Source organism: Oryctolagus cuniculus, chromosome 4, assembly GCF_051225735.1.
Source record: "Oryctolagus cuniculus isolate XC-2025 breed Fujian yellow rabbit chromosome 4, ASM5122573v1, whole genome shotgun sequence".
NCBI classification, from domain to species: Eukaryota; Metazoa; Chordata; class Mammalia; order Lagomorpha; family Leporidae; genus Oryctolagus; species Oryctolagus cuniculus.
In genome coordinates, this window is record NC_142870.1 from 1,228,666 (window position 1) to 1,250,250 (window position 21,585).

Below are 21,585 nucleotides of genomic sequence, written 5' to 3' on the forward strand. Positions count from 1 at the left end.
GTCCCGTAGTCGGCCTGTGCTGCTACCTGCTCCGTGCAGAGTAGCGGGCTGCCTCTTCAGCTCCAGATGTGTGGCGATCAGGGGTTCACACACGCCCGTCCCTTTGTCCGTCGACCAGACCGGTGACAGCTCAGGAACTGGACAGGCACAGCTCCTGCGGCTGGGACAGCTCAGGAAGCTGCGGCTGGGGAGGTCAGCTCTTTCAGCTCGGGGACAGCTCCGTCGTCGTCCGCTCCCAGCGTGTGGAGGTCACACGGACTGGGCCACGATCCTCAGGACGATGGAGGGCAGTGCACAAGCCCCCTCTCCTAGTGTCTGGGCAGTTCCCTGTCTGTCCGTGCCAACAGGGTGATTCCGAATAGTCCAAGCGGTTGTGTTCCCGCCTGTGCAGATTTCAAATATTCCCGTCGGCGCGGCCCCTGCTTGCCCATAGTTTGAACAGTGCAGTCAGGGCGGGAGTGAGGGCCACTCAGGTTGTCGTCCACAGCCCGGTTATGGGGCTGCCCGGGCGTCTGCTCAGCCCGAGGAGGAGCCTCTTCATGGCCGGCGCTCAGCTTGACATCGGCTCCCGGCGTATCGTGAGTGACTCCATTTTATTTTATTTTTTTTTTTGACAGGCAAGAGTTAGAGCGAGAGAGAGACAGAGAGAGACAGAGAGACAGAGAGAGAGAGAGAGAGAGAAAGGTCTTCCTTTGCCGTTGGTTCACCCTCCAATGGCCGCTGTGGCCGGCGCACCGCGCTGATCCGATGGCAGGAGCCAGGAGCCAGGTGCTTCTCCTGGTCTCCCATGGGGTGCAGGGCCCAAGCACCTGGGCCATCCTCCACTGCACTCCCTGGCCATAGCAGAGAGCTGGCCTGGAAGAGGGGCAACCGGGACAGAATCCGGCGCCCCGACCGGGACTAGAACCCGGTGTGCGGGCGCCGCAGTGACCCCATTTTACTTTCACTTTGTAGACAGTGGCAACTTCTGACTCTAGGCTTTTCTGTGGAGTTTCCACAGTTCACCTCCTCCTGCTGGTCAGGGAAGCGGTGATCCGTGACTATTTTGGGGGCTCCTGTGGGATTCCCGAGGGGTCGGTGATGAAGCCAAGCACGTGGGCCAGCCTGGCGTGGTCAAGGGCCTCAGTCCGCATCCAAGCCCGAGGCTGACCCCTCCCAGTCCTGCCGACCAGGTCAGGGGGCGGAGGCGGGGGCGGCGCGAGGGGCCGGGGTCCACGCGGGGTGCCGACGGGCGCGAGGGGCCAGGGTCCGCGTGGGGCCGTCTCAGCCGGGACCTAAAGGAGGCCCCCAGGCAGCTGGCCCAGGTAAGCGGGCAGGGGTCGCGGCCGGGGTCCCGGGGGATGGGACGGGAAAGCGCGCCCCGGCCGCGCGGGTCCCGCCCAGGGTGAGTCACCGGGACGCGCGCCCACGAGCCCGCGCACCCGGCCGCCGAGTCCCCGCCCCGGTCCCAGCTGGCCCCGCCCCCGTCCCGGCTGGCCCCGCCCCCGCCCCGGCGGACCCCGCGCGCCGCGCTGCCTTGTGGGCCTTGTAGTCTGTCGGCGCGCGTGTCCGGGCCGCCTGAGCAGAAGCCCAGGTACCGCATCCGCGCCTGCCCGGACTGCTGGGCGTGCGGGGTGGGCGCGCTGCGGTGATGCGAGGGCGCAGGCCGGAGCCTGCGCGGGGTCTCGGCGCCCTGGTGAGTGGGGGTCGCGGACTAGGGCCCCGCTGGTGGGCTGCGCGCGCGCGGGAGTACCGCTGCGAGCCGAGCGCCCCTGTCCCCAGGCCGGTCGGCCGCTAGCGTGGGCGCCGGCGCAGCGCTGCGGGGAGAGCGGAGCACGTGCTGGGGCTGGCGCGTTGCCAGCCGCGCGTGCTTTGCCGGCGCCGAACGACTTCCCCTTGGCCCGGCTCCCGCGCGCGCCTCTGGCCGCCTGGGGGCCTGTCCATGGCCCCGTCCCACGCCTGCGTGCGCGAAGGCTGGAGGGCGGCCCGGGCACGCCCCGGCGTTCCGGAGCTCCTCCCGTGTCCAGGAGCCCCGGCCTGACTGGGACGCAGGTGCACTCCAAGCCCGACTTGGGATCCAGAATGCGGGTGGCGCTGCCCACGGGACCTCCCCCGAGGGAGCGCTGAGGAGCCCTGCTCGGCTCACCTACTGCCCTGCGGCGCTGCCACTGCTTCCTCTCGGAGAGTGCCTCTGTAAGTCCACCTGCGAGCTGGCCCCGAGCCAGGCGCCCGGACTGGTCGGGCGGCCGGCTGCGTTCCTGCTCGCTGGCAGGTGTTCTGAACGCGCAGGGACCTCTCTGGTTGGCCCGGGCTGCCTGTGTTTGGATCCTGGGTCTCCAGGTGCCCGCACTCCCCAGAGGCGGCGAGTGGGAGCAGTGGGGCCCAGGGCGGGGGGCGGTCAGAGCCTTCCTTCTAAGGGGTAGGGCCTGGTCCACGCATGCGGCCCTCCTGGCTGCTCCCTCCCGAGCCCACGGGAGGCTGGGATGCAGGGCTCAGGGAACTTGGGGGGAAGCCTCCCCGACCCTCTGCTGCAGGGAGCGCAGGACAGGGACCCCGGCGTTTCTCGGGGCTGCCGGGCTGGCCCGGCCTGTGTTAGGAAGAGCAGGTGGACTCTGCCCTGGGGAGGATGACGGGCTCTTCCACCTGGGCTGGCCCGGGCTGCCCCACACCTGTTGTGAGCATTGCCGCAGCCATGCCTTCTGTGAGCAGGGGGTGGGGCGGGAGGGGCCAGCGTGGAGGCTGCCCACCGGGCGCCCCTGCAGGCTCCTGGAGGGCTCCGGGCTCGGTCGCCTGGGCTGGGGTGGGGCCTTGTGCAGCCGGGAACGGCTGTCTCTCTGGGACACCTGCAGAAGCGGAGGGGGCTCCTTCTCCACCAGTGTTTGCTGCCTCTGCCCCAGGCACCGCCCTGGGGGGAAGGGCTCTTAGCACAAACAAAACCACTGCCCGCCCCCCCCCCCCGCCTGACCCTGGGGCTGGGGGCCTGTGGGCACCCTCACATGCCTGTGGGGAGGGCCCTCCTGGTGCAGGTTTGGGCAGGTGCGGGCTCAATTCCAGAGGAGGCGGGGTGAGTACTTGTCACAGCCCACTGTGACAGGGCCCAGGGTCCCCAGCGTCCCCAGGTGACACACGGAGGGGCAGGCTCAGGCTGGGGTCTGCTGGAGCTGAGGGGGAGGGGGCAGTTTGGGGCTATCGCCAAGCAGGCCCCCTCTAAACCTCTGGCCAGCCCCCTCCCCTTTGCTCCACAGGGGCCCGTGGGCCCTCCCCCAGGCCAGCCCTGTGTGTTTCGGGGCCTGGCTGGCTCCCCCTCCCCCGTCTGGGCCCTTAGCCCTGGGTGGGCTGCACCTGCTTGCGTACACGTGGGCGTCCTGAGCGCGGGCTGTGTTAGAGGACAGCACCCTGGCTGCTCCCAGGCCTTCCAACAGACCCGTGGGCAGGTCCCCAGGGAGCTGTCACTGCCACTTCAGAAGTGCCGCTTGGCAGGTCTGGGGGCCTCAGGGAGGGGGTGAGGCATGGGGAATAGAAAATGAGGGGTTCGCACTGCTCAGAACTCTCCCTGGGTTCCAGAACTCCCGGGGTTCCAGGTGACGCCGAGTGAGGCACGCTCCTGCCTGCAGCTTTGGGGCCAGGGGCCTCGGGCGGGGCTGCCGGGCCTGCCGGTGATGAGAGCTTGGTTAAACTCTTGCCCGTGCAGCCTGGCTGGGGTCGGTGCAGTTGCTGTCGATGCCGGGTGCTGTGCTTCTCTCCCCTGGCCGGGAGTGGGCCTGTGGCCTGCTCAGCTCGCGCTCCCTCCCAGCTGTTCCCACGAGCACCCCCCCAGGTTTGGGGAAGTGACCTCTGAGCTGGTTTCCATGGCAGCAGCAGGCTCCCCGCTGGGCTGTGTGTTTTCATCTGTCCCTTTGAGAATGTGCGGCCTGTCCCTAACTCGGCCCCTGCTGCGCCTGCTGTCCACGCCAGCATCTTCCCAGCGCCCTCCCTTTGCGCCCCCAGGCTCCTACTTCCTTAGGGGTGCCCTATTGTCCTGGAGTTTTTCTTTGTTACAGAAATGGAGCCTGGGGAGGGGATCCCAGAGCAGGTCTGATGGTTCTGTGGCCCCTGGGACTCTTGGTCCGCCCTTGGTGGGTCCCTGCAGCTCACCCCAGTTTCCTTGGCCTGTAGGAGCACTTCCTATGGGGTAGGAGCTCTTCCAGCAAGGGTGGCCCCCGGGCCTGGGGCCCTGGGTGCGGGGCCCTGGGTGCGGGGCCTCTGAAACCGCTCCTGCCTGGGAGCTCCCTGTGTCCCTGCTCCAGGACTGGGAGGTGGGGAGGCTGCCCCAGATCCAGCCCCGCCATGGACACCGTCCCAGCGCAGGGAGAGTTGCCCACCCCTGGGTCAGCCCAGGGCACGGGGACTGCACCAGGCTCGGCCTCTGAGAGCGAGGTCGCCCGGCAGACCCAGGGCACGTTGGGGAGAAGCAGGAGGGTGAGTGCTGCTGGGTGCCCGGTGTATAGCATCTGGCTGTGCTCCTGCCCCGCCCCCGGCCCACTGGCACCCGAGCCTTTCCCCGGCCTGAACGAGGCAGCCCCAATATGTGCCCACCCGCCGGACGACGCGCGGCCTTCCTGTGAGGTGGGCGCGGGGTGCTGGGCTGGACAGGCCTAGCATGGAATGTCAGCTCTGCTCCGAGCCCAGGCTTCTGGCTGCTTCTCATCAGGGAACATCCTGCCCCGGACCCCAGGGCCCCGGCTCGGCTCTGGGCCTCTGCTGTGCCCCCTGCCATCCCGTTTCCCACCCTGGCTGCGCTCAGGCCCCTCTGCGTCATGGCGGACTTCGCCTCCAGCGCCATCCGGAACTGTGCTGGGCTGGGAGGGACCTGTCCCCAGGGCCTCTGTGCCCTGTGCTTGGCCCCCGCCTGGGCCACCTCAGGACAGCAGCAGCAGCTCCCACAGACCTGGCCCAGGCTGCGTGGCCGCTGCTGACCCCGGGAGGGGCGCCTGCTGGCCAGAGACCCTAGCCTGGGGCCACAGCTGCGCACTACCCAGCCCCCGAGCTACGTCTGCGCTGCCCCCAGACCAAGGTTTTCATTTTGTGAATGGATTTCGGTCAGTCAGTTAATTAATCTGGTTTTAATCAACACTGTCTGCCCCCCTGTGGCTTCCTTCTTTCTCCTTGGAGACCCTGGCGCTGGTGCCCGCCTGGTCCGGGGCCCTGGCCTCCCACAGACCCAGCTCCCGTGACCCTCAGGTTGCCCGCCCAGCGTGAGCACGTGGGCCTGGGCTCTGGGGCCCTGGGCCATCCGCAGGCTGCTGCTGGATCCTCACTGGGCAGGCGGGAGGCCGGGCCCTCCCAGCTGAGCCACTTCCTGGGAAGTGGGGGCACCACAGGCTGCCTGCCGAGCCCCTGACTCTGAGCTCTGCCTTCCAGGTGGACCGTCACCTGCCTGTCCCCCAAGGCCACAGCATGGCGCCCTCCGGCCAGGTGGTGGAGAAGCAGAAGCCCGAGGACCCCGTGCCGGAGCCCGCGCCGGGCCGCGAGCTGCAGTCCTGGCAGTGCCTGGTGTCTTACCTCTGCTTTTACGGCTTCATGGCGCAGATGCGGCCGGGGGAGAGCTTCATCACGCCCTACCTCCTGGGGCCTAGCAAGAACTTCAGCCAGCCTCAGGCACGTGGGCACCGCGGGCGGGCGGGCGGGCGGTGACAGCGGAGGCCGGAGAAGGTGAGTGGGCACGTGAGACGAGGGGGCCCTGGGACCGGCTGGGCCCTGTGTCCCCGCGGCAGGCTCCACCCGGCAGGAGCAGATCCTGCAGAGAGAGCGAGCGGGCCCGCGCCTGCTCCGGGCTCAGGGGAGGGTGCTGCCCCCACCCCGCTGCCCCTGCCAGGCTGGCGCTCGGCTGTTCCGGCCCTGTGGGCGCTTGCTTCCAGCAGAGACTTGGCAGCTGTTTGCCTAAAGAGAGTATTGGGATTTTCCTTTGACTCAGCCAGGACACGGGGGCCTGCTGGGGCCTTCAGATCAGCATAGGGCAGGCTGAGGCCACCTGGGGGGCTTCCTTCCTGGACCTGCCGTGTCCCCGGAGAGAAGGCCGGTGGGGCGTCTCACGGACCCCGCCTGCTCCCAGCCCCCAGCCTCGGCACCGCATCCCTCTGGCCGGACCCACCCCCATGTTCTGAGGGAAGCCCCTGCCCCTCGCAGATCCTGGAACTGTGGAGTCATGTGCACTGTCCCACTTGGAAACCAGGAAGTGCTGTCCTTGTGACTGGCCCCTCTGATGGTGTGTGACCCTTGCCCAGCACGGCCCCCTGGGGCCTGGTCCCTTCCCAGGGGAGGCCCTAGGCTCCCCCTGAGGGTGGAGGCTGGGGCTGGCGGCAGTGCCCTAGCAGCCTCGCTGCTGTCAGCGGAGGCGCTGTCCATGTTGCGGTTCTGGGGAGGCCTGTGTGCGGAGCCTCCGATACAAGAAAAGCCACGCGGAGAGATGTCTTCCGCCCCTCTGCCTGCTCCTGTCGCACACTCGCCGATGAAAAAGTGGGTTCCAGGAGTGGATCCATGCGAGGGGCTCTACACGGGGTGGGTCTCCTGGCCTCAGCCCTCTGGTTTGGGGCGGTGCGGGGTCCGGGGCAGCCCTGTCCTTGCTGGGTGTGACCGGGAGGCTCCTGTCCGTGCTGTCTTGGGAGCACCTTGGGGACGCTGTGCCGCTGCTCCGCCTGGTCTTCCCACGGTCACACCTGCGGGAGGGAACCCCGGCTTCTAGCGGGGATGGGGACCTTTTCCTCCAGGCCCGTCTGGCTGCGTCCATCACTCGCAGCCACTCGGAATCATCCGATTACAGGTCAGCCTGCCGTGGAGGTGAATCTCGAGGCCGCCTGTGGTTGCTGTGGCGGGAGGGGCCTCACGCGTGTGGGGACGTTCTCCCACGCCTGCTGCTTCACGGGGCGGCGTGAGCTGTGCAGGGACGCTTGGGTACGAGGACCACGGTAGACTCCTCAGGGGCTGGGTTCAGGGAACGTTCTGGAATTCTCTGCGTGGGCCCTGGACGTGGCTGAGTTTCCTGCTCACCTTCAGGGTGGCTTCCCCGGGCTCAGCTGTGGCCTGTGTCTCTGCCCATCTGAGAGCCGAGAGAGCGGGCGGGCGTTGGCCGGCTCTCAGCTGCTCGTTCTCCGGGGGCTGGCTGGTTTCCTCCCTGACTCGCAGGAATCCGGTGCCAAAGGCCATGCTGCCGGAGGCGTCCATCACTTCAGATGAGGGCCCAGGCCACCCCTCTCCGGGCGCATGGGCCTGACCACTGCTCCCACCAGGCTTTGATGGAAGTCCTTGAGGGCTGCAGGCTCTGCCCTGTGCCCTGGCCGTGGAGTCGGCCGTGTCCCCTGCGGTCCCTGCGCCTGATGACTCGGGGGTTCTCACGCTTCTGCGCAGCTTCCTTGGAACCCGCAGGAGTACAAGAGCGACCCCGCCCCCTGCCGAGCACAAGCGTGCCTCCACTGAGGGGCTGTGGGCTGTCCCCGGGGTTCTGCCCGGAGCAGTGCGCTCTGGCCCAGCACGGCCGCCTGGCCCCTGGGTACCTGGCCTGCACTGAGCGCGTCCTGACGTGCACAGGACGGTGCCGGGGAGACCCAGGCCTCCCGGTGCAGGGCAGCCACCCCATGGCAGCCCCCTCCAAGTCTCAGAGAGGCTTTCCACGTGCGGTCTCCCTACCAAGCCTGGGCCTGGAGTCCTGCTCACCAGCTCAGGGTGGCCACCGGGCCCTGGGCATGCCAGACATGAGCGCCTGAGTGGGGCCGTGTGGCTGGCCTGGCCCACGGGGGCTGACCCCGGAGTGAGGCTGTGTGGCTGGCCTGGCCCACGGGGGCTGACCCCGGAGTGAGGCTGTGTGGCTGGCGTGGCCCACGGGGGCTAAGTCTGCTCCAGCGCAGGGCTCAGATTCCCACTGTGAAACAGAGCTGAGGTGCCTGCTGGCTTCTTGGGGCCATGGTGGCCCGTGTTGGCACAAGCGTAAGGCCCGAGTTCGGTGGACCTGAGATGGCCAGGGCCCACCTGTGCGTCCGTTGCAAGCCCACCCAGACTCAGCCAAGCCTGATGTGGCTCCCACTCCCATCCCTGGGGAGGGGCAAGGCCGAGGAGCTGGGCCTCACACAGCCCAGCCTCCCCCAGGTGCCAGTGGCGCTGGTCCCCAGCCGGCTGGCTCGTTGCGCGTGTGGAGACTTTAGTCATAGTGCCCGTCTGAGCACGGCCCGGGCACGTCCTGACCTCTGTCCCCCAGGCAGCAGTGCCCGTCACGCCCAGCTCTGTGTTCTGTGAGTCGTGGCTGTGCAGAGGACCCGGGCAGGGGGAGCTGCTGGGGGTGGGCTGTGTGCCAGCTGGGACCGGACTGGCCTGAAGCTCGCTCTGGGGGGTGGTGTGAGGGCGTGGTGCCCAGGCCACGGGGCCGTTGGCCTTCCCGCCCCTCCCCTCCGTGAGGATTGGAGCTCCGTGTCGGGGCAGGGTTGACTGCAGCTCTCTCCACGCTGTCAGATTCCAGGTGAAATCCAACTTGTCCGCCTGTTAAACACGAGCAGGGTGGGCACTGCGGTCTGACCCGCAGCCAACAGTGGTTATCTCTGTGGTGGTCGCCAGCTCCCTGGCGACTTCCTCCCCTTGCCGCCCCCGGCCGCCACCCAGGCCAGCCCTGCCCGCTCAGCCTGGTGCCCCGACCCCCTGGGCCCTGGGCGTGTGAAGCGGCAGTGAAGGGAGCCCGGGGCGGGGCTCACGTGGCCGGGGCCCTGCTCGGTGGCTCACAGGGCCCTGGCCCCTGCCTGCCCGCAGGTGACCAACCAGATCATTCCGGTCCTGTCCTACTCCTACATGGTGGTACTGGTCCCGGTCTTCCTGCTGACGGACTACCTGCGCTACACGCCGGTGCTGGTGCTGCAGGGCCTGAGCTACGTGTGCGTGTGGCTGCTGCTGCTGTTCGGCCGCACCGTGGTGCACATGCAGCTCATGGAGCTGTTCTACAGCGTGACCATGGCCGCACGCATCGCCTACTCCTCCTACATCTTCTCCCTGGTGCGCCCCGAGCGGTACCAGCGCATGGCCAGCTACTCGCGGACTGCCGTGCTGCTGGGCGTCTTCACCAGCTCCGTGCTGGGCCAGCTGCTGGTCACCGCGGCCAGTCTGTCCTTTACCACGCTCAACCACATCTCGCTGGCCTTCCTCGTCTTCAGCCTGGGCCTGGCCCTCTTCCTGAAGCGGCCCAAGCGCAGCCTCTTCTTCCACCGCCCAGCGCCCGTGCGCGGGGCCTCGCCCTCCGAGCTGGACCGGATGCACCCGGGCGCCGGGCGGCGCGCGGGCGGGAAGCTGGGGCGCGCGCTGGCCTCCTGCGGGGACTGCGTGCTGGTGCGCATGCTGCGTGAGCTGGCGGCCAGCCTGCGGCAGCCGCAGCTGCGCCTCTGGTCGCTCTGGTGGGTCTTCAGCTCCACGGGCTACTACCTCATCGTGTACTACGTGCACATCCTGTGGAGTGAGGTGTCCCAGGCCACGGACAGCACCCTCGCCTACAACGGCGCCACCGACGCCGCCTCCACGCTGCTGGGTACGTGCAGCCCGGCCCACCCGGGGGTCGGGCCCCTCGTGCCCCCAGGGGTCGCCGCCCGCCTGGCCCTGAGCGCCCGCTCCCCCCAGGTGCCATCACGTCCTTCGCCGCGGGCTTCCTGAAGATCCGCTGGGCCTCGTGGGCGAAGCTGGTCATCGCGGGGGTCACGGCCGTGCAGGCCGGGCTGGTCTTGCTCAGCACCTACAGCAGCATCTGGCTGTGCTACGTGGCTTTCGTTCTCTTCCGCGGCGCCTACCAGTTCCTGGTGCCCATCGCCACGTGAGTCGGGGCTGCTGGACGGCTCCCGGGGAGCGCCAGGGGCCTGAGCTGAGGCGTGTCCTCCCTCGTCCAAGCAGCAGGCCCCCGGTGCCCCCTGCCTGCTGGTCCACAGCGCACCTGCCTGGGTGTCCACAGGGGCAGCCCAGGCTCTGCCCCCCACCCCGGTCCCCAGCCTGGGTCCTCCCTGCAGCCCCACCTAGAGCTGACCCAGTCCCCGCCCCCCGGCACTGCTCACTCCGGGACCCCCCGGGGTGTCCAGCAGCGGCCGAGGTCGCCTGCCTGGGTCCCGCAGCCCTTCCCTGAGCACGTCCTTGGTGCTCTTTGCCTGGCCTCCAGTCCCGCAGTCCATACGCACATGCACACACACACATGTATATGTGCACATGTGCCTACACACACATGCGCGCACACACACACACCCCTGCTCCTGGGGCCCCTCCCGGGCTGGTCGGGAGAGGGCATGCTCAGCTCACGCAGCACGTGCATACAGACCAGGCACACGCAGGCTCCTGCTCCCCGCAGCCCGCACTCTGCCCCACCTGATGGGCTCTGGCCTCTTCTCCCCGTCCTGGGCCTCGCTTCCCCCTGGGATACCTCTGAGCCTGGCGTCCCAGCCCAACCCCGAGGGCGCGCCCCTCCCTTCTGGGCTGAGAGCACCTCCTGCTGCCCTCCAGACCCCCTGACCCCTGTGCAGGCTCCCCTGCAGGCCACTGTGCCTGCAGCCAGTGCTCCCGGGCAGGACGGCCTGCTGTGGCTTCGCCCTGGCCAGGCCCCTGGGCTGTTGGGTTGTGCTCCCAGCTGTAGGCTCCAGACCACCGTCTGCACAGCCCCAGGGCTGGGCTTTTGCAGGCTGACCCTGCCCTGCCGCTCACCTCCCACCTCTCCCAGCCTGTGGGCACTTTGGAAAGGCGGCTGGGGCTGTTTGCTGGTGGCTGTCAGCTTGCTTCCTCTGGTAGGGCAGGGCCTCAGATAAGGAGGACTCCAGCTCTGCATTGCCCTCCGGGTGTTGTCCGGAGCCAGCCTGGGATCTGCTGGGGCCAGGTCAGACCCTCGGTAGGAAAGCCCTGGCAGCCGGGCCTGGGGCGAATCTCCTGCGTTTGACAGTGTCCTCCCTCCCGGGGCTCCTGGGAGGACAAGGCCAGGTCAAAGGGTCGCGCTTTGGAAGGCGTTGGGTAAACGGGGTGGCCCCGGGCACCCTCCAGCCAGCGCAGCGCTGACCTGGGGCGGCTTGAGTGCCAGGCTGATTCCCGCTGTGCCTGGAGTGGCCGTTGGCCTCCGCGCTGCTCTTTCCTGTTTTTTTTTTTTTTTTTTTTTTTTTTTTTTTTAAGATACATTTGTGTATTTGAAAGTGAGAGTTACACAGAGAGCAAGGAGACAGAGAGGTCTTCCACCCACTGGTTAACTCTGCAGATGGCCGCAATGGCCAGGGCTGGGCCAGGCCGAAGCCGGGAGCTCCATCCGGGTCTCCCACGTGCGTGCAGGGCCGCAAGCACTTGGGCTGTCTTCTGCTTTCCCAGGCCGTAGCAGGGAGCTGAGTGGGAAGTGGCTTCAGGTGGCAGCTATGCCTGCTGTGCCACACCTGCTCCCCCTGTTGACCCGAGTGGGCTGCCGCCTCACGGCCGACCGTGGCTTTCCCTGTCTGTGTGGTCCCCACGGTGACTGCGTCCACTCCCACAGTGCTCCGGGCTGGCCTGCAGCTCTGCCCCAGGGCCTGTTGGGTCCTGGCCTGCCTGCGTTGCCCTTGGGGCCCGCGTCCCCGCCGTCCTTTCCAGTGGGTTCCTGGGTATTTTTATTTATTCTTCAGATGAACTTGAGAGCAGGTCTTGTCCAGTTCCCTTTTCTTTAGCGGGGACTTTGGAACTGCATTCAGATGCTAATTCTCCTGCCTGGCCCAGCAGCCCGCGCCTCGCCCTTTGGCCTGGATTCACCCGCGCTTGCTTTCTGTCCCCGCTGTCTTTCTGGCCTCTCCCTGAGTTGCTGACTGTTCAACCACGGAGGCCCTCGTTCCAGACATTTCTTCTTCTTCTTCTTCTTCTTCTTCTTTTTTTTTTTTTTTTTTTTTTTTTTTTTTTTTTGAGATTTATTTACTTATTTGAAAGAGTTACACAGAGAGGACGAAAGAGAGATCAGCTTGGTTCACTCCCCAAATGGCCACACGGCCAGGGCTGGACCAGGCTGGAGCCAGGAGCTCCACCCGGGTCTCCCAGGCTGCTTTCCCAGGCCCTCGGCAGGGAGCTGGGTGGGAAGCGGAGCAGCCTGTGCCAGCCCCACTGCACACACTGTGCGTGCCCCACGGGAAGCTTCTGGAGGGCATTGTGACGGTTGTGAACTGTGCCATGGGTTAGACTTCAGGAGCCCTGTGCCTCTGCCTTCCTTGGCCTCTGTGGTCTCGAGTTTGGGGGACATGGTGCCTGGTGTGGCCTTAGGCGCTTGTCCTGGGCACCAAGTTTTGGTGTTGGGCTGCTGTCCACAGAGGCGGGGTGAGGGCCGGCTTTGCACCTCTGGGCGGGGCCCGTTGAGAGGCAGGGTTGTACCCCGGGTCCATGCTGAGCCTGTGGGTGAGGTGGGGCTGGGGCCCTGGGAGGGGCTGTGCAGCTCTGGGGTTCCCCGGGCTTCCTCGCAGGTCCCGGGGCCGGGCGCGCCCTGTGTTCTTGGCCTGGCCCCCGTCCTGCAGGAGGCTGAGCCCGCCTGCCTGCCCTCCCGCCCAGTTTCCAGATCGCGTCCTCTCTGTCCAAGGAGCTCTGCGCCCTGGTCTTCGGCATCAACACCTTCCTCGCCACCATCCTCAAGACCATCATCACCCTCATTGTCTCGGACAAGCGGGGTTTTGGCCTGGCCGTGAGAGAGCAGGTGAGTGCTCCGTCTCTCCCTTGGGGAGGGAGGCAGGCAGAGGGCGGGCTGGACGTCCCCATGGGGTGGGCTGGGGCCCATCGGAGGTGGGTGCAGCCTGACCTGGGCACTGGGTGGACATGGAATGAGCACGCCTCTGCTTGCCCAGGCTCCACCTGTGCTGCTCACCCTGGGCCCAGGTGTGAGGCCGCTAGGACCTCGCGCATCCAGTGCTGGGGGTCCCAGCCACACCACATCTCTGAGCACGTGGTGAGCACAGAGGGAGGGGTGGTTACTGGGCTGCTCGCTGACTGCCCACCTGCCTGCCCAGCCTGTGGTTGGACAGATGCCCTTGGCTAGAGTCCTCGCCTGGCGGGACAAGGCCTCGTCTCACTGGGCAGGTGCCCAAGGGCTCTGGGTCTGAGGTTGCCCAACTGGTGTGGCCTTTGGGCTCTTATGCTCAGTGTACTGGAGCTGACCCGGGAGTCCTGGGGCAGAGCTGGCGTTCAGCACTTGGGCTGTCCCTGCTGAGAAACGTGGCTCCCTTAGGCGGGGACGACAGGGTCTCCTGCCTTTGAGGCCCTTTCGCAGCCCAAGCCAGCTGTTGGCGTGTTCCCACAGGCTGGTGGCCGGGCCCTGCTCCACCCCGTGGGTGGCCACGTGCTGGCCACTCAGGTCCCATGGGCGCTGACCGAGTGGCCTGGCTGCGCTCCCGCAGGAGCAGTGAGTGGGGCTGGGCAGACGTCCCGCTGGCGCAGGTCCCTGCATCGTCTGCTCGGGAGAGGGCAGGGAGGGCCAGCCCCCGAGACTGAGGGTAGGTGCTGACCGCTCCCCCGTCGCTGCCTCTGCGTCAGCCCATCGGCCCCAGCCCTGCAGAGGCCCCTGTGCTGAGGCTCGGTGACGAGCCGGCTATGAGGGGAGCCCGGGCCGTGGCTTCATTACAAAGCTTTGTGGAATGGTCTGGAATCAGTGGGCCCATTCCTCCCAGTGCCAAAGCTCAGAAGCCGCCGGCGTCTGCCTCCTGGGCGTGTTTGGCATGTGTCTGCGGGAGTTCCTGCGGGGATTCTGCCGGGAGCCGTGGGCAGCCAGTCTCAGCTCTGGCAGGATGGACGCCGACGTCAACGCCGTCCCCGCACGGCGCCTTTCTTTAGGTTTCCTTTGATTTCCTTCAGCATCGTGTAGTTCACCGCACACCGTGACGGGCATGTCCTGCTGGTTTTACAAAGGTGTTCGTTTCTGAGCAGTCGTGAGACCGTTCTAGTTCTGCTGTCTGCATCAGCTAGGGCAGCCCACAGAGGAGCACGGCCAGGCCGCTCACCTGACCTCGGAAGGCAGGGCGGTGAGTGGGCCGGCCCGAGGCCTCCAGATCTGGGAGCTGCCCAGGGTCCTCCCGGGCCTCTCCCCGTGGCCCCTGGTGCCATGTCTCTGAGCTGCCCGGGGTCCTTGTGGGCCTCTCCCCATGGCCCCTGGTGCCATGTCTCTGAGCTGCCTGGGGTCCTCCCGGGCCTCTCCCTGTGGCCCCTGGTGCCGTGTCTCTGAGCTGCCTGTGGCCCCTGGTGCCGTGTCTGAGCTCCCTGTGGCCCCTGGTGCTGTGTCTCTGAGGAGTCGTGAGGCGATTGTTCCCTGCAAGGCCCAGGCTCCACGTACGGGGACACGGGGGTTGGGGAGGGGGCAGTGCAGGCACTGGGTGGGCACCTGAGCCCGCAGTCCTGGAGCTGTGTAGATGTTTGTCATGTGCAGACGGACGGCTGAGTTCCTTTCTTCCAACCTGTGTGACTCCCGCCTCCTCCAAACTTTAGTTCCTGCTGCTTCCTTTAGGCCTGTGCCTTTTCTGGAAAGTTCTTGAGTGAGAGCTTCGGTTGTGGGTCCGAGACTTCGGTGCTGCTCTCGGCAGCTGTGTCTGTGAGTTTGTTCTCATTCACTGCAGGGTTTTTGTTTTTAATCTCTCGAGGCTTCCTCTTTGACCCATGACGATTTCACAGTGTTTTGAGGTTTTCTTGTTATCTCTCTGTCACTGGTCTCTTGTTTGGTTCTTTTGTGATAATGCACACTGTAGCTTCTGTCCTTTTAAATCTGTCTGTTCTGGCATTTGCTGTGTGGACACGGGAAGAATGTGGGTTCAGCTGTTGAGCAAAGTGTGCCACAGAGGCCGAGCCACAGATGAGGGTGAGCCACAGAGGCTGAGCCACAGAGGCCGAGCCACAGAGGAGGCCGAGCCACAGAGGAGGCCGAGCCACAGAGGAGGGTGAGCCACAGAGGAGGGTGAGCCACAGAGGCCGAGCCACAGAGGAGGGTGAGCCACAGAGGAGGCTGAGCCACAGAGGAGGGTGAGCCACAGAGGAGGCTGAGCCACAGAGGCTGAGCCACAGAGGAGGCTGAGCCACAGAGGAGGCTGAGCATGAATGCCGAGCCACAGAGGCTGTTGCGTCTGTCTTGCAGCTTCTCTGTCCTGTGCTGTCGCTGAGCAGCAGGGCCGGGCCCCCAGGCGTGGTGGGGGCTCCTCGCCTCACCGTCACTGCAGGCCGTCCCAGCTCTGCCCGCGTCTGGAGCTCTGCTGCTGTGCGTTGGGGGCTGAGGTCCCGGTGCTCGCGCCGCCGGCTGGTGCGTGTTGCTCAGCAGGGGGCCGTCTCACGCCTGTGCTCCCTTGCTTGTCTGTGAGTTGTGGGTCCCCCCCTTCAGCCCGCCTGCTCCTTAGATTGGAGCGAGTCTCTGTACACAGCAGGCGTCAGACTCCACTCTGCCGGTGCCCGTGTTCAGGCCGTGCACATTCCGCGTAATTCACATACCAGGAGCACGGTCTGCTGCTGTCTTACTTTCCCTTTACTTTTTACTTTTGAGGTTTGTGTGTGTGTGTGTGTGCATGCATGTTTAGGTGCATGTGTGTGTGCATGCGTCTGCACGTGTGTACGTGCACGCATGTTTATGCATGTGTGTGTGTATATGTGCACGTGTGTGAGCCCTCCAGCGTGTTCCTTGCACACTGTTTCAGAATTGCACTCTGGCGGACCTGCTGTGCATCTGGTGTATTCTTAGTGCGCCTTCTCGCTGGGCGCTCGTGACCTCACCATGTGAGTGTAGACTCTGCCTCACGTGTGCCGCTTTACCTCCGTGTCCACAGGGCGGGCCTCCAGCTTAGCATTCAGCTGCCGGTGTCCTGTGTCGGGTCAGCTGGGTCAGATCCCGCCCCTGGCTCAGAATCCAGCTCCCCTCGAGGTAGACTCTGGGCGCCCCCTGGGGGCTTTTCAGAGAATTGGTGGGAAATAAGCATTTTGAAAAAACGGTGCATGGGTTTCAACTTTTTACACTCGATCTTAGCCGGAAGGCTCAAAGGTGATGAATGGCTCAGTTTTGGCATGGAAGTTATAAGACTTGTTTATTTATCTGAGAGGCATGGCTGTAGAGAGCGAGGGAGAGACAGGAAGAGAGGTCTTCCATCCGCTGGTTCACTCCCCAGATGGCCACAATGGACACAGGTCCATGTGAGGCAGTGGTAGGGTGTGTGTCTTGGCATCCATGTGCTGTGTGTCGGCACCCGTGTGCCGTGTCTCGGCATCTGTGCGGTGTGTCTCGGCACCCGTGTGCTGTCTCATCATTCATGTGCCGTGTCTCGGCACCCGTGTGCTGTCTCGGCACCCGAGCCGGCTGGCACATTGGAGAAGGAGGACGGCTGTTTCCTGCCCGTGTTTTTGCCGTGTCTTTGCTCCTCCTGCGTCGGTTCTCCCGAGTTCAGAACGCCCTCCCGTTGTCTGGTGGCTCTGCTGGGGTCGGACTCTGTGGCGTCTTCTCTTCACCTCCCTCCCCCTCCTGGAGGTTCCTGTCCTGGCTGCCAGGTCCCGGCGTCCGTTCTGCACACAGGAGGCGTGGCCACACGTGCACATGGCCGTCACAGCTCTGGTGATGAGCCGCTTGGGGATTGTTCCTCCAGAGTGGCGTGTTTTTCTCATGAAGTCAGATTTTCCTTGCTTTGGGCCTTTGGAGGCGGTATGTGGCATCGTGTGTTGGCATGGTGGCGGCGTGCAGCACCGTGTGTCGGCATGGTGGCGGTGTGCGGCACCGTGTGTCGGCATGGTGGCGGTGTGCGGCACCGTGTGTCGGCATGGTGGTGGTCCGTGGCACCGTGTGTCGGCATGGTGGTGGCGTGTGGCACCGTGTGTCGGCATGGTGGCGGCGTGCGGCACCGTGTGTCGGCATGGTGGTGGCGTTGGCCGTGCTGGGGCTTGACCTTCACAGGGCATGTGGACGTTGCTGTCTCTTGCCAGCTCTGGGGCATGTTCAGCCGGGGCTCTCTCAGCCCTTCCCGCCCCGACCGGAGCCCCCAGCCCAGGCGCCGGATGTCGGTCACGGGCCCACGGTGCGGGGGCGCCCCTCTCGGTCTGGTCTTCCCTGTGCAGAACTCCGGGTGCTGCCTGCTGCCCGGCCTCCGCCCCCGACTCTCCTCTCCGTGCCCCCGTCCCGAGCTCAGTGCTGGGTCGGGGTCTCCGGCTCTCAGCCCCCTGCGCGCCTGGCAGCAGCTGCCGCGAGTTTGTCCTTTGGTTTCAAAAGTTCTGAACACGCCAAGCGATTTCTGACTCCGACGGCTCCCCTTGGGGTCCCCTTGGGGTCCCCTTGGCCCTTCAGGGGTGGGTGAGGGGGCAGCTGCCAGCCAGCGAGCTGGCGCCGGGTCGTGGGGCCCCGGCCTCCCCCGCCGTACTGCCGGACTGTGGTGGGGACAGGGGGGTGTGGGTGGCAGACTCGGGGTGGCCGGCAGAGCTCGCTGTCCTAGAGGGGCCTTCCGGCCATGTGGGCGCAGAGCTGACCGGGGCCTGGGGGTGGGCGTGAGGGGGAGGCGGCGGGTGCGGGCGGTGTCCGCGTCCTCGACTCGCAGACGCCTGGCTGTCCTTGCTGTTCCGCTTCTGCCACAGCTAGCGCCGGGCTGCCGGGTCTCAGGCTGTGGGTGGGTGCAGGGAGCAGCCCGTTGTCCCCCCGCCCCCCTGTCCTCCCCGCCCCCCTGTCCTCCCCTCCCCAAGGTCCCACTCCTGCAGCTCTCGGCAGCCCAGGGACTCGGCGGCTGCCAGCGGGCGCCCTGGTGGAGGGCACACCCGGGGCGGAGACCCAGGGCTGTCCTGGCAGTGATGGGCACTGGGGGAGGTGCGGCGGCGGGGTGCAGCGGGAGCCGGCCGCACCCCAGCCCGCGCCCCTGCGCCTCTCTTCCAGTTCTTCGTCTACTTCATGTACTTCCTGGTGCTGTCCGCCCTCTACGTCTTGGGGGCCGTCATGGATGGCCTGAGGCACTTCCGGCACCGCCACGGCCAGCCGGTGCCCACCGTGACTCAGGAGCTGCGGAGCCCCGAGGAGCAGAGTGCGCAGGCGCTGTGCGTGGAGGAGCTGCGGACCCCTGAGAGGACTGCGCAGGCGCTGTGCTTGCAGGACACGGCCCTGGGAGATCTGCAGGGCTCGGCCCCTCCGCTGCTCCCGGGCGACCGCGGGGAGGACGGTATGCAGGCCCCGGGGCCCGAGGCCAAGGCCTGACCTGCCCGTGTGCTGGCAGCACAGACGGGACCTGTCCCAGCCGGCGCCGTCCAGGTCCACTCTCGGATGTGACTGCGTCCCCGCGCTGCTCGCCTCGGCCCTGGCTGACTGTGGCGGGCGCCCGGGGCAGCTGCTGGCCGTGCGGCCGGGACCAGGAGCACTTAGTGGCTTCCCGTGTCCCCCAGCCTCCTTCCGCCTGGGGCTGGGGGCTGCCACGGTGCCGAGACGCCGGCCGGGGAGGGCCCACGGCCCACAGACCCCCGGGTAAACTGTGATGATGTCCTCCGAGGTGCTTGCTTTTTGAACAACGCTGTCATCTTTTTTAATCGACATAAAACAAGGAGCCACGTTCAGCTTCTGCGTTGTGTGTGAGGGCAGCGGCTCTGGACGCCCCTGCCTGCCGGGCTGCGCTGGGCTCTCGCGCGTGCTTTCCTGCGTGGCTGAGGGGTCCGCAGCCCCAGAGGCCTGTGGATGAGCCGGCCCTGCTGGTCGGCGCTGGGAGGAGCCTCCGTGCCCGAGGGTGGAGCCGGCCGCATCGGCAGTGCTTATCCCATGTGGCACACAGGCCGTGGACCTGGGGGAGGGGCAGGTGCCCGCCTGGCTCCATCCAGGGACCCCTGGTGCCCCTCAGGACAGAGAAGGCCTGCCTGGGGAGGGGCTCTGGAGCTGTGCCTAGGGACCCTTGGGCGACTGTGGTGCTGGGGGCGTGGGCCAGGGACCCCAAGTCACAGGCGCCCATGGTCACATGGGGCAGGGGCCGGGATCACAGGAGGGCAGCCCTCAGGGATGGAGCAGGACCCCCCACACCAGCCCCCTGCCCACCCAGGACCCCGTGGGCTAGGCTCTGCCAGTACCCCCCCTTCCTTCACCATCTGCACCCCAGCCCCCGCACCTGGGCCCGTGATGGCTCTGAGCCAACTACCAGGGCAGGTGGCGGGTTCTGCACTCGGGCTGGGGGCCTCTGATGAAGCCTTCCCGGGAAGCAGGCCCCGCCCCATGTGTGTGCTGAGTGGCTCCTTGGGGTCCAGCCTTCCCAAGCCTGCTGTGGGAAACAGGAGCTGCGGGGTGTGGTAGCTGGCTGCGGGCGGGCAGCCACCTGTGCCTCCGTGCAGGGGACGAGGCTCTGACAGTGAGGCCTGCAGGCCCAGCGTCCCAGGCAAGGTGGGTTTATTCAGCGCGCGTCTGGGACAGCATCACATCCCACGGTTACAAAGCCAGCACTTCCGCGGGCTTGGCAGCCCATCACGGAGCAGCCGGGCTCCCAGGGAGAGGGGCACTGGGCGTGGGGTCGGGGCTTCTGGGTCACGCTGTGCTCTGGATATGATCTTGTGTCACGCGTGGGCCCGGTGTAGGGCGGAGGCCCGACGCGGGCCCTGGGTGTCAGGGAGTCCCAGCGGCCTTGCTGCTGGCCGGGGCTCGGCTATGGGGGTGCCGAGCTTGGGGACCCGTTCCCGCCGGGGCCGCCGCAGGGGCGAGGTGGCGTGCCCCACCTGGGTGAGGGAGCTGTCCCGGGTGCCACCTGGCGCTGGGGGAGCCATGGTGGTTTGGGTGGGGGGCTGGGCAGGGCACCAGGGGCAGAGTGAAAGAGTGTACATCAGGCTTTGTGTCTTAAACTTTTTTAAAAATACACTCTTTGGCTTCCTTTTATTTCTTGAGGATTACATGAAACGTGAAGCACACAGGAACGGTCCCCGGGGGCACCGGCGGCCCCTGCCGCCTGCCTGCCGTCCGCGGCCACCTGTGCGTGCCTCGGCCGTCCCAGCTCGGCCCTACTTGGAGGAGGTCACGAAGCTGTTCTCGATGCAGAGGACGGCGTAGGCGTGGTGGCAGCTCGCGGCCGTCTGCTCCAGCAGTCTGCCCGCCAGCAGCGACGAGGCCTGGCCTGTGGCCGTCGGCGCTTCTGTCCGCCACGTCTCGCAGTAGCTGTTGGTCAGCCTGCGCCCGCTGGGGTCCGAGCCATGCCACACGCTCTTCTGGGGCCTGTGGGATTCAGCTGGCCGTCAGGCACCCCCAGAAACACCTGGGGCAGAGCGCCCCCTGCCTGGGACAGAGTAGGTGGCAGCAGGAAGCTTGGGGGGGCGCGAGGGTGGACAGTACCGTCCACCCCTGCTGCTGGTGGGAGGGAGGGGGTGTTGGGGTTCAGCCTGGGCCCCCTCAGGCAGTGAAGAGGGCTGCAGCTGCCTCCCTGCTGGGGTCCCACCCAGGACGGCCCCTGGGCTGCACCTGTCCTCCCCAGGCGCTCCTGAGAGCAGGAGGCTGGCAGAGGCGCCCAGGTGCGCTGGAGCTGTGAGAGCAGCCCGGCTCGCCTGTCCACTTCAGGCACAGGCCCCTGGGCCGTTGTCAACGCAGACCATCGGCCCAGGCCAGGGGCAGGCTCGGCCACACCCGGGCTGGGCATGGGGTGAGCACAGCTCCAAGCCGCAGCCTCGGGGGCCACGCTGAAGTCACAGGACACCTCCTGCTGGGGGTCTCGGGGAAGGGGAGGGGGGAATGACCCACCAGGCTGGGTGCCGCAGGATGTCCCTGCCGTCAAAGGAGAAGATGCGGGCTCCCGGCCTCAGCTGGCCCTGGGTGCCTGAGAACAGGGCCTCCCAGCTGGGGGACAGCTCCTCGTCCTGCGGGACACACGGGTGGGGCTCGTGACTGGCCAGGGGGCGGGCACAGGGCGCCCCGGTCCCCAGGACAGGCCCACGCACCTTGAGGTTGACCACGGGCAGCGCCCCGCGGTCGGCACGGCGCACAATGCTGTACAGGTCCTGCAGGCGCGAGGACAGGAAGGCGCGGAAGGTGCCGGCCAGCCCCACGGCCCGCGCCTGCTGGAAGCACTGGAAGTCGGCCCCGCGGATGCCCCGCATGCCGCCCGACAGGGGGCTGTTGAGCGCCACCAGGTGGAGCTGAGGGGAAATGCGCCGCCTGTCAGAGCCAAGCCCGGGCCCCCGGCTGGCCAGGCCCCTCAGCCTCAGCAGCGGGGGGATTTCGGGCGCTGTGCACCCACCCGGGGGTGGCCCCACCACCCTGCCCTGTGAGCAGCTGAGGCTCCACCAGGGCTCCCGGCCCAGTGCTGTCACCTCTGCTGTCCCGTGGCCTCCAAGACCCGAGCAGAGACTGCTCCTCGGCCACAGTGACAGGTGCTGGGCTGGACTGATAGCCACTGTCAGGGCTGAGGGGCACTCACCACCGGCCGGAAGTCCTGGTGGAGGTGCACGGGCAAGGGCGTGGGGTGGGCGGGCTGGAGGTGTGTGTAGGCGCCGTGGTGTGGGGCCCCGGGGTAGGGCTTGGGGTCCAGCAGGCGTGGGGGGTTGGCCAGGATGTCATCTGCCCGCCAGGGCCGCACAGTGGAGTAGGAGTGCTCCCGACGGGGGTAGGGGTTGCCCTCCTGCAGCTGTACCACGGGGGGCTGCAGGGCAGCCACTTCGTTGTCCTGCGAGTGGAGAGACCAGGGTGCCCGTGGGCAA

The 21,585-nt window shown here is 66.9% G+C and overlaps 2 protein-coding genes across 8 annotated transcripts in view; one reads left to right on the forward strand and one right to left on the reverse strand.

The window, feature by feature from the left end:
• The first annotated feature begins 1,480 nt into the window (after nt 1-1,480).
• On the forward strand, nt 1,481-18,483 carry SLC19A1 (solute carrier family 19 member 1). 5 transcript variants are annotated; one of them, XM_070071761.2, is made up of 6 exons: nt 1,481-1,573; nt 5,380-5,616; nt 8,749-9,514; nt 9,604-9,793; nt 12,502-12,643; nt 17,816-18,483. In XM_070071761.2, exons 2-6 carry the CDS (start codon nt 5,416-5,418, stop codon nt 18,128-18,130), a joined length of 1,614 nt encoding a protein of 537 aa, XP_069927862.2. In that variant the 5' UTR covers nt 1,481-1,573; nt 5,380-5,415; the 3' UTR covers nt 18,131-18,483. The 5 variants fall into 5 exon arrangements, with proteins under 5 accessions (XP_069927862.2, XP_069927859.2, XP_069927863.2 ...); XM_070071758.2 differs by having other exon boundaries at nt 1,506-1,675; XM_070071762.2 differs by lacking the exon at nt 1,481-1,573 and adding an exon at nt 1,833-2,172 and having other exon boundaries at nt 5,380-5,670.
• Nucleotides 18,484-19,744: 1,261 nt separating this feature from the next.
• The window catches only part of COL18A1 (collagen type XVIII alpha 1 chain), an 85,124-nt gene continuing 83,283 nt past the window's right edge, over nt 19,745-21,585 (reverse strand). For all 3 annotated transcript variants that reach the window (XM_070071757.2, XM_070071756.2, XM_070071755.2), the window contains exons 38-41: nt 21,306-21,551; nt 20,827-21,024; nt 20,630-20,745; nt 19,745-20,110 (exon numbers count right to left, since the gene is read on the reverse strand). In XM_070071757.2, coding sequence (XP_069927858.2) covers nt 19,900-20,110; nt 20,630-20,745; nt 20,827-21,024; nt 21,306-21,551 — 771 coding nt within the window. In that variant the 3' untranslated portion in view covers nt 19,745-19,899. The remainder of the gene's footprint in view (nt 20,111-20,629; nt 20,746-20,826; nt 21,025-21,305; nt 21,552-21,585) is intronic.